This window comes from Sander vitreus, chromosome 6 (assembly GCF_031162955.1).
Source record: "Sander vitreus isolate 19-12246 chromosome 6, sanVit1, whole genome shotgun sequence".
Taxonomy (NCBI): Eukaryota; Metazoa; Chordata; class Actinopteri; order Perciformes; family Percidae; genus Sander; species Sander vitreus.
This window is the reverse complement of record NC_135860.1, coordinates 18,501,594-18,513,549: the sequence shown is the minus strand read 5'-3', so window position 1 is coordinate 18,513,549 and position 11,956 is coordinate 18,501,594. Positions and strand designations below refer to the sequence as shown.

General features: G+C 41.3%; 1 protein-coding gene across 1 annotated transcript; it reads left to right on the top strand.

The window, feature by feature from the left end:
- Positions 1–8,924: 8,924 nt before the first annotated feature.
- On the top strand, positions 8,925–11,688 carry oprd1b (opioid receptor, delta 1b). Its single transcript, XM_078251897.1, has 3 exons — positions 8,925–9,163; positions 10,585–10,940; positions 11,159–11,688. The coding sequence occupies exons 1-3, from the start codon at positions 8,925–8,927 to the stop codon at positions 11,686–11,688; spliced, it is 1,125 nt and encodes a 374-aa protein (XP_078108023.1).
- Positions 11,689–11,956: the final 268 nt, after the last annotated feature.

Sequence of the window (11,956 nt, the reverse complement as noted above, 5' to 3'; positions counted from 1 at the left end):
CGAAAGTCCTTCTCCATGTCTTCTCCGAACTTCTCCCACACACGCTGCTTTGCCTCTTTCATGGCAGAGGCTGCAGCCCTTCGGGCCCTTCGGTACCTTGCAACTGCCTCCGGAGTCGTCTGGGATAACATATCCCGGAAAGACTCCTTCTTCAGTTGGACGGCTTCCCTGACCACCGGTGTCCACCACGGTGTTCGTGGGTTACCGCCCCTTGAGGCACCCAAGACCCTAAGACCACAGCTCCTCACCGCAGCTTCAGCAATGGAAACTTTGAACATTGTCCACTCGGGTTCAATGCCCCCAGCATCCACAGGGATGCACGAAAAGCTCCGCCGGAGGTGTGAGTTGAAAGTCTGTCGGACAGGGGCCTCCTCCAGACGTTCCCAATTTACCCGCACTACCCGTTTGGGCTTACCAGGTCTGTCCAGAGTCTTCCCCCACCCCCTGACCCAACTCACCACCAGATGGTGATCGGTTGACAGCTCCGCCCCTCTCTTCACCCGAGTGTCCAAAACATATGGCCTCAGAACAGATGAAACGATTATAAAATCGATCATTGACCTTTGGCCTAGGGTGCTCTGGTACCAAGTACACTTATGAGCATCCCTATGTTCGAACATGGTGTTCGTTATAGACAATCCATGACTAGCACAGAAGTCCAACAACAAACAACCACTCTGGTTTAGATCAGGGAGGCCGTTCCTCCCAATCACGCCTCTCCATGTGTCTCCATCATTACCCACGTGCGCGTTGAAGTCCCCCAGCAGAACTATGGAGTCCCCGACTGGAGCCCCATGCAGGACTCCACTCAAGGCCTCCAAGAAGGCCGAATACTCTGAACTCTTGTTTGGCGCATATGCACAAACAACAGTCAGAGTTTTCCCCCCCACAACCCGCAGGCGTAGGGAGGCGACCCTCTCGTCCACCGGGTTAAACTCCAACATAGCGGCGCTCAGCCGGGGGCTTGTGAGTTGGTTCAATCAACTCCGAGTATGTTCACGCGCGTTTACCACCACAATAAAAAGGCAGTATGAATGGAGCCATGATACTACGATTCACCATGGTAACAACCACAAACAAACGAGTCGGCGGAAATACTCATGCGCACAAACAACGAGTTTGAACATATATTTTGTTAAAAAAGCAACACAGCGGCTGCTGCTGCAACAGAGTACGGAGCCCCCCTGGGGTCAGCTGATAAAAAAAACTAAACCGTGCGCACAGATTCATAATCTGTGCTCTCGGTTTTATAAATGTAAGCAAAATTAGAAAGATATTCACAGATTCGAACTTCTGGGATCAATTCTCTATAGCGAAATGTTATTAAATCACAAACTACGCATCTTTCCTAACGTACTAAGGTTAACAACTAGCTACAAACTCATTTTCATCAAAATGAGCCGTCCTCTGACCTAGAGAAATAACATTATTGGTCTCTATGAGCAACCGTTGGTGAGACGGCAGTCAGTCAGACCGGACGTGTTTAGGGACCTTCTACAAACTACAACACCGACACAAACTTATCTATTAATTTAATGATTAAATAAGGTAGTGTCTCCAAACTTATTTTTTAAAAGTAAGTACTGTAGTACAACTACAAGGAGATAAGTTATAATTGAGATAAGTTTGGAGACACTACCTTATTTAATCATTAAATTAATAGATAGTTTTGTGTCAGTGTTGTAGTTTGTAGATGGTCCCTAAGCACTCGTCTCACTGCCGTCTCACCACCGGTTGCTCATAGAGACCAATAATGTTATTTCTCTAGGTCGGAGGACGGCTCGTTTTGATGAAAATAAGTTTGTAGCTCGTTGTTAACTTTACTATGATTATTGATCCCAGAAGTTCGAATCTGTGAATATCTTTCTAATTTTGCTTACATTTATAAAACCGAGAGCACAGATTATGAATCTGTGCGCACGGTTTAGTTTTTTTTTAACAGCTGACCCCAGGGGGGCTCCGTAACAGAGAGAGAATTGGTGTGGGAGAAAATTGCTGCTCGAGTCAATGCATAAGCATTAACAGTGTATTCATTTCATATTTAATCACAGTTAACTTATAATATTACTGGTGAAAACTGGATTTGTGTTAGGCCTACACCTATAATTTCATTTGGGTGCAATCCTGCGGGCGAAAAAGTAAGATACTACTATATCCCATTCTGAGGCTGCAGCACCATGATCATTAACAGAACTATAATTTATAATCATTTATTTCATTTTAATGGCTCTCACTGGTTTGTGTCCAGGGAACAACTACAAAAAACGTTTAAAAAACGTTTCAGAGCGAGTCACACTTTTCTGACGGCTACAGTGGCTTTATTATTACAGTATGATCCGCATCACCAATAAAGAAAACTGCCTTTTGCAAAAAACGTAATGCGACACAAAGAATCTGCTGGGATGTTAAAGCATGTCCACGATGGTGGATATTAGTGATATGAGGACAGCTAAGGTATCTCCATATCTGATGGACTGTGAAAAAATGTGGAAATGAAAATACATTTAGTCGGGACTCAATATCATCTCCCGACGTAAACTCTCTGTGAAGTAATACAGCTTTTTCATCAACAGGATCGTCGACAAAAGGACATGCCATGTTTGAGAAAAAAAACGTTTTATAATCTGCCTAACAATAACTTTTATTTATTAAGTTTTTATTCATGCAGATAACAAACTGCATTAAAATGCGCCTGATACAGACTGAATGAATGAATGAGGAAATGAGAGAGAAGAAACTTGAGGTTTATTGAAGAAAACCTGCTCCCGACCAGGTTAGGTTCACAGGCTCAGTTACCATAGTAACTGACTCTGAGGTGAAGTTACCTCTCTTTCTGAAACACAAAACCCAGAGTTTCCCTCATCTCAGGGTTAACAAACTCTGAGTTTTCACTAAACCTGCTTTCTGAAACGGACCCTTGGTACCAAGTCTCTTGATGCTCATGAGCAATATTTTGGCAACCAAAATGAAGGGAAAAAAAATCTAATTGTGGGATGAGAAAAAGTTGAAACATACTCCCCTTATCGCCAAGCAAATATAGACCACCCTTAAAAAAATACATAAACCTCCCCATTTTCTGACCTCTCTCCCTGATAATAATTTGCATACAGTCCCTAAATCCTAAATTGTATACATATCTGTAACCAGCCCTCATCACAGCCACCATACCAAAACTGTATTTATTATTAATATCGATGTTGTAAACATGCTACATGCCATATATTTCTCGAGCTTGAAGATTGTTTAAAATATTTTTGTTTTAATGTGTGTGTTTCACTAATACAAGAGAGCAAATATTTTGGGAGTGCGACAGATTTGCAGACCACAGCATGGCTCATTCTGTACTGCATGATACCAAGGCATCCGTGACTTCGCCACATATTGATCACATTTACTGACAGATGTAAAAATAAGTGAAGCTGCAAAAACATGCTGTTTCAAACAAACATGTTTGTTCATCTCTATGTGCCTCTGTCACCTCTGCAGTTAATGTATTTGCTGACACTGCTCACACACACTTTTCATTTGCCACAAAGCGACACCCCATTGAGTTTCACAAAAGTTTGACTTTAACACAAAGTCTAAAATGAATCAGGTTGCTGGCTGCACAATCTCTCCATGCTGTGTAGGACAGGAAGCCTGCTGTTTTCTTCTGCTCCAGTCTTTTTCCTGTTGTGACTGACTTTTTTTACTGGTTTATTTTGCTGCTCATTCAGCCACAGGCATGCCTACAGAAATTAGCTATTGATTAAAGACAGACATGCATACATGAAGAATGTGACCTGTAAATAATACGGATGTCCACTGAGGATTACTGGCGAAAGGTGGTGTCAGGTTGTCAGATTTCATTTTATGGTTTCATGGTGTGTCACAGTGACAAGTGACTTGTTTTGTGACCTTTTGTATAAATAATAAAGAGCATAAATAACCCTCGAACGATATGTTAAATATGTGATGGCAAAATGACATGACCACATAGAAATTGCTCAAATTTTTAGTGTCTTTATAGAAACTAATAATTAATGCTTGCCTATCTAAGAGTAAGAAAATTAGTTTACACTTAAAGGTTGAACAGGTCAGAAGTATGTACTATACATGACTCGGTGTGTGATTGTAAGATAGTGATGCAATGTGACAGTCAGCAGAAGCTCAGTCCTTCACTGTGCTTCAGCTCTGAAAGCTGCAAAACAAACACGTAACTTTAAACCTTAGCAAAGCCTGAGCTCATGTGTTACTTTGTAGTTTATTTCCTATTTAATATTGCATCCACAGAAAAATACCACCAATGTGGACAAATAAATGAAATGAAAAGAAATAATAAGGTATGTATTGCTTTTTTCTCTGACCTTTCAGAAGTATACCAGCTCATATCAGAACCACTGTTTTCCCTGACATGAATGTGATGGGTTCGGAGAGGCAGAGTAATGCTTCCCAAGGTTTCCATTGGGCTGATGAGTGATGCGAGTAATCATACTGCCTGTACAGAAGAATCATGAGTGATTGTGTCCCAGGAGAGAACATAAACACCACAAAAACAGCATTTTCTTTGTGTCGTCTACAACCCATTTCTTTCTCTTTTACAACACATTTCGACCACATCTCAAAATTGTGTACATTAGGGGGATAGATAGCCCTCTAATCTAACCCTGCATGTCATCATAGCTCCTGCAGCAGTAACAGGTGTCATATACACTCTTCCCCCACACAGCTGTAACTGACATTACACTTAGTGATTTACTTCCTGAACTGCTGTGTAAGTCATTTCATGCTGCTGAGGTGGGCCATAGTCCCACTTGGACTATTGTTGTTGAGCTTAAGCGTTGTGATCAGGGCTTCAGTGTCAGAGTTGTGTCGGTATATAGGCAAGATAATGGTTGAGACCAGAATGTACTGCCGAGCCCTCTGGAGGTGCAGTGGGCTGAATTCAATTAAACATACAGTCATGTGAAAAAATTAGGACACCCATGCTAAAGTTGACTAAAAAGAGGAATAAAAAAATCATCTTTAGGAAATTGATCTTAATGCCTTAATTAAAAAAATGAGGAAAAATCCAATCTTTAAGGACACCAATTTTCTTTGTGAATGAATAATGTATCGTAAATAAATAAATGTTCTTCCTTAAAATACAGGGGGCATAAGTAAGTACACCCCTATGTTAAATTTCCATATAGGCAGGCAGATTTTTATTTTTAAAGGCCAGTTATTTCATGGATCCAGGATAGTATGCATCCTGATAAAGTTCCCTTGGCCTTTCTAATTAAAATAGCCCCACATCATCACATACCCTTCACCATACCTAGAGATTGGCATGGGGTACTTTCCATAAAATCATCTCTCAATGCAAATCAAACCAGCTATTAGGCTAACTGAAATAAAACCATGCCAATCTCTAGGTATGGTGAAGGGTATGTGATGATGTGATGTGATGATATCACGCTGATGTGACCGAGCCCGGCTCGAACCCGACCATAATTTCTAAATATCTGTCCTGGTTGACAGGTCAGTATGTAGCCACGCCTCTAAGGCATGTCCTGCATTATCGTCTATTTTAAAATAAATGGGACCATAATTTACTAAATAATTTACTATATAAAGAAATAACTTTACTTTACTAAATAAAGAAGAATTGAAACTATTGAGACCATAACCTCATTAATAAAATGTTCAATGAGGTTATAAATGAAGCGAGAAGTAGGGTCATTTTCTATAGAAACAGACTTCTTTTTGGAGCCAGTGGAGTCGCCCCCTGCTGGAAATTAGATAGAAAGCATAAGATAGAAACATAAGTTTCTGTTTTCGTAAAAACAGTCATAGTACAGTATGTCGAAAAAGTCATAGTATAGTAAGTCAAAAAAAGTGATAGAAAAGTCATAGTATAGTATGTTGAAAAAAGTGATAAATAAGTCATAATATAGTATATCAAAAAAGTCATAGTATAGTGTGTCCAAAAAGGTGATAATAAGTCATAGTATAGCATGTCGATAAAAGTGATTTAAAAGTCATAGTATAGCATGTCAAAAATAGTCAAAGTATAGCACGTCGATAAAAGTGATTTAAAAGTCATAGTATAGTATGTCGAAAATAGTCATAGTATAGTATGTTGAAACTCCACATAGAAAGGCCCAGCCCAGACTGGGAATCAATCAAGGAGTCAAAGTATGTTGTGCCTAGCTGCAGGTGTTAGTTACAGCAGTGCTGACCACTGAGCCACCGTACCAATGATTAAAGAATCCAGAAAAAGCCATTAAATAGTCATAGTAAGGTATGTGGAAATAGTATAGTATGTCTAAAAAAAAGTCATAAAAACTCATAGTATAGCACGAAGAAAAAAGACATTAAAAGTCATACTATACAATGTTAAAAAAGTGATAAAACAGTTGTAATGGCAAAAATTTCATTTAAGCATTATTCTTAATATTATTGTTTCATTTCTTTCTCTGTTTCTCTCACAATGCTGAAAGGGAGTTTATCTCATTCCCACATGTAGATTGTGTACACAAAGTCTGGAGACGAATGCGTACAGGCCTTGTTTGAACCGACAAAGGTACAAGGTCACAGTAAACTATCTTTCTGTGAAGATCCAGTGTTCCCTTGCTAGTTCGAGATGTACAGGGTATGACCCCCAGGGTGAAAGTTGGGCAAAAGGGAAGAGACGCAGTGGCTCCAAGGTGTCTCTTATGTTTGAGATTGTTTCTCTGTGTATCAGATTGCCTGTGAGAAATGCAGAGTCATGTTAAGCCAAGTGCATGTGTGCTGTCACTCTGAAGATGTATTTAAGCTCAGTGTTCCTGTTCACTCGTTGAAGAGCCATTTTCACACTGTGCTGCTGTGCCCTTTCGTGAAATCGTGTTCCTCCTATATTTGCAAATATACTTAATAAAATACAAAAACCTAACTTGGTTTAGTCTTCGACTGTCTTTATTTTGTTTCACCTTCCTATTTTAAAACATCTACACCTGCTGCTCTGAAATACTTCCACCACACAGTCATAGTATAGTTTGTTGAAAAAAGTCATAGTATAGTATGTAGAAAAAAGTCAGAGTATAGCATGTAGAAAAAAGTGATAAAAAAGTAATATATAGGCTAGTATGTCAAAAAAAGTCAGAGTTTAGTATGTCGAAAAAGGCCATAGTACAGGAAAAAGTGACATGTGTTCACATGTATGGCCATAAATCTACACAGAAGCTGCAATGAAACATCCCTCCTCATTTATGAAAGACAAATGCTTGCTGAACTTCCAAAATGAGCCAGATCATTAACTGCTCTTCATTTTAGGAAGACATGGTCTATCTTTTAAAATAGAGAGGGAGCTTGTCATAGCTTGTGTTCAGCATGCTAGCCCTATTCTTCTGACTGTCCTTCTGATGGCAGTTGCTTAAAGGGAGATTTTTTGTGGAGACAGCCACATGAGGATTTTGATCTGTCTGTGTTAAAATAAACAAGTACCCCTGAGAAACACTCTCAAATACACATGGATGCACAAGATCACATGCAGCTGCATGTTCCTAATGGTTTCTGATGTTCTCAGTAATGGGCTACACACTAGCTACAGATAAATGAGCGCTTTGATGAAAAAGACACCTGCCTGGCATTCGTGTAATTAAGGATTTACGTGACATGATGTTGGCTGAACAGGTCAAGCAAAATGCCCTATGAGAAGTAAACATTGACTAATGCCCCAAAAACATGCATGTGTTTTACAAGACAAACAGTGAAACTCTTTTATTCAGGGATAGGACATTTTCCAGATGCATTAAGAAATATCACAGACAGGAAAATAATGTTTTATCCGGTTAGACATGAGCAGCATTCGTTAAACATTGATCCACAGCAAATAAAGAGTTCTCAAATGGATGTGCCTGCATGTTTGCATCCCTGCAATAATGTGTTTGCTCATACAGATGTAGTTGATACCAACAGGCAACACGTATTTAAGGCTAACGTGACAACTTGTAGGATTCACTTCAACGTCCGCTGCTATAGGCTATCAAAACCATCTCAAATATTTAATTAGCCTTGGTAGCCTAGGTAATTGCGTCACTCCTGTTGTTTAGTAGGGTCATTTCATGGAGGTGACTCTCTGGTGAAAACAGTTAGTCCTCTAATGGAGCTCCCCTAATACGGGTCACAGGCCACGGAGAGTGGGAGAAGAAGTACTTCGAGGTTGAAGGCAGGCAGCAATACGAGGGATGGCTGTTCGGATTGGGTTAGACGGACATTTTTTGATGAGCTGCTGAGCGGCAGGTGTTCGAAAATAATAAGGATAATTAAAAATGGATGTGATAAAGCAACATTGTAGGCTATGCTAGAGCTAATTAAAGCCCTTTGATAAATGGTATTTCTTTGGGCAGGGTAAGAAATGGACATGAAAACACATCTTGCTTTTTTGCACCAGACAGTGCACTTTGCCAAAATGCGCACTCACACGTAGGCTATTACACACGGATAGCCGACGGAGAGAGAGAGAGAAATATAGATATAGATAGACAGAGAGAGAGAGAGAGAGAGAGAGAGAGAGAGAGAGAGAGAGAGAGAGAGAGAGAGAGAGAGAGAGAGATAGACAGATAGAGAGAGAGAGAGAGAGAGATGGAGAGATAGATAGACAGATAGACAGATAGAGAGAGAGAGAGATAGATAGACAGATAGACAGATAGAGAGAGAGAGAGAGAGAGAGAGAGAGAGAGAGAGAGAGAGAGAGAGAGATAGATAGAGAGAGAGAGAGAGAGAGAGAGAGAGAGAGAGAGAGAGAGAGAGAGAGAGAGAGAGAGAGAGAGAGAGAGAGAGAGAGAGAGAGAGAGAGAGAGAGAGAGAGAGAGAGAGAGAGAGAGAATCCTGTTCTGGGTGCCTGATTACTTATTTGTCAGTTCTCGTGCGCTCCCGTACCTGCTCTCCATGCGCTACAATCTCACCTGAATTGTTTAGAAATGGCTTTTCCTCCCTACTACGCTTTCGGTGATTTTAACGACTCGGTCTCCATAACTCCTTTCAATGTAACGTTTACCGAGGATCCGCTGCGCGTGCCCTCAAACAGCAATGAGACCAACAAGGCTACAGCCAGGAACACTACAAGTCTCATCATCGCTGTCTGTATCACAGCTCTCTACTCTCTCATCTGTGTGGTGGGACTGCTTGGAAACGTGCTTGTAATGTACGGGGTGGTCAGGTAAGAAATAAACAAAGACCCATATCTATTAAGTAAACGCAAAAAACAAAAAAAATTCAAAAAAAAACAACCAAACATTTAAAAGGAAGAGACAAACACAGGTTATTTGTGACTAAGTGGATATTTACAATTATAATTTGCTGCTTACATGCTGATCAATAAAAAAAACGACACACACACACACACACACACACACACACACACACACACACACACACACAGATAACTATAATAGTAATTTTAAAGAATGGAATATGTCTAGAAAACTGCTATATTACATCATGTATGATGGTTCTTTGTAATTGGCCACAGTTCCAGTGTGTCTGAGAGCCACTCTCCACACCCACACACAAACACACTCACGCCTCCTACACATACAAGAGGGAGGGCGGTGTGATCTACAGCTTAGTGTTGGAATTACTTCATTGCACCAATTACTTTTGTCAGGAACGATGTATGTTCCTGACATACGTGTAATGTTCAAAACTCAGATGATTAATTTGTATGGAAAATAAGCAGCATGTTGAACCATAACCTGCACATCAGAAGCCATTACTGTGGTAATTCATGTAGATTCTGAGGATTCATGGCACTGTATTTGTTGTTGAACTAATGCAGCTTAAATGAGTAAGCAATGAGGTGACGGTTGGACCTCCGATGTCAAGCAATCATCTCACTGAACGGCTTCCTGTGTGGAAGATGAAGTATGAGTTTCTGTACTTTTGTTTTTCAATGTCAGAATAAGCAAACACAAAAGAGAATATAAAAGAAAGTGTGGCCACTCTCTCCCTGGCAAAGCAAGAGTGTGAGGGTGTAATGTAATAAATCCCTTAATGAGGGGGGGGTTAAGATAATGTAAGTCATCCCTTTGTCTTCCCTTCTCCTTGTGAAGCTTGCAATTTAATTAAATGTGACGAACTATTGTCATATGGTGAACTCATGAAAACATCTTTAAACAGCCAGACAACTGCTCAGCTGGCATTCAGACAAGACTGGTCACCGGTAAAAGAAGGAAAAAAAACTACTCTGAATCTGAAATGAAGAAGTAGGAATTGATTCATTACATACTGTAGAAGTGCAGTTTAATGGAGGCTTACGGTCACTTTGGCTCTCATGCATTTAGTGTTGTGCCATAAAAACATTGTGCATGTAAAAAGCTCTTTTATTAGTTCGATATTATTCGAGAGGAAACCGGAGATCATTGGTTTGAGGGAGGAAATGGATTAGATCAAACAATAAATTGGTTTCTAACCGTGAACTATTTTAATGGAAATTGTGAGTCAACCCCACTCAACATCTTCTTTGCAGCACAGCAGTAGGCAGAACTTGAAAAAAATTCAATCTCCTCCAACTAACAATAGTCCCCCTCGACTGTGAAGAATCAGTAAAAAGAGCCACATGCTTTTCTTCCAACCAAACAGGTACACCAAGATGAAGACCGCCACCAACATCTACATCTTCAACCTGGCTCTCGCCGATGCTCTCGCCACCAGCACCCTCCCCTTCCAGAGTGCCAAGTACCTGATGAGCACATGGCCCTTTGGGGAGGTGTTGTGTAAAGTGGTCATCGCCATCGACTACTACAACATGTTCACTAGCATCTTCACGCTCACCATGATGAGCGTGGACCGCTACATCGCTGTTTGTCATCCGGTGAGGGCCTTGGACTTCCGCACGCCTGCCAAAGCCAAGCTCATCAACGTCTGCATCTGGATCCTCTCCTCAGCCATCGGAGTCCCTGTGATGATCATGGCTGTTACCATGGTGAAAGACGAAGGTGGGAGATTTCTATTGTTGAAGAAAAAAACGCTGAAAATTACCATCACTGTGTAAAAACTTCACTTATCAGCACAAGATTTCTAGCGCCTTTAGTGGCAAGTGTTGTTCTCGGGGAGTAATCAAGCCGTAAAAGAGAACATTTGAGCTGGGTTATTAACTTAAATTAGCTTCTCTACACGGCCCTCTAATAAACATGTAATTGTTTTAACTCCTCAGGAAACACTGTCTGCGAACTCAGTTTCCCCAAACCTGAGTCGTACTGGGACACAGTGATGAAAATCTGCGTGTTCATCTTCGCCTTCGTGGTCCCCGTCCTGGTCATCACCGTCTGCTACGGTCTGATGATCCTGCGGCTCAAGAGTGTCCGTCTGCTCTCCGGCTCCAAAGAGAAGGATAGGAACCTGCGACGGATCACCCGCATGGTCCTGGTGATTGTGGGGGCCTTCATCATCTGCTGGACTCCCATCCACATCTTCATCATTGTCAGGACCATGGTGCATATCGACCGCAAGAACCTCCTGGTGGTGGCCAGCTGGCATCTGTGCATCGCACTGGGCTACACCAACAGCAGTCTCAACCCTGTGCTGTATGCCTTCTTGGATGAGAACTTCAAAAGGTGCTTCAGGGATTTCTGCCTGCCCTATCGTTCCCGCCTGGAGCAGAACAGCTTCTCCAGAGCGCGCAATAGCAAAAAGGAGCCTGTGTCTGTTTGTGCTCCTGCGACAACACAGAGACCAACAGCCTGACTAGGCATGGATCAGTTGGGGGGAAGAACAGATCTGGGGGACCTCCAGACCGAGGTCACACAGTTCTCCAGCACAGGAGTCTGAGTCTGCAGATGTCTGCTTTTGACCTGCCATTTATGTAAATTATCTATTGCGTTTTTGGTTTCATATAATGAAACTTGTGAGACACAATTCTTTAACAAACATGCCTGTGTGTGCCTGTGCATAAGGAAATGGAATACAGATACAGATCATCCTTGGAGCACATGCATAATGCAAATACACATAC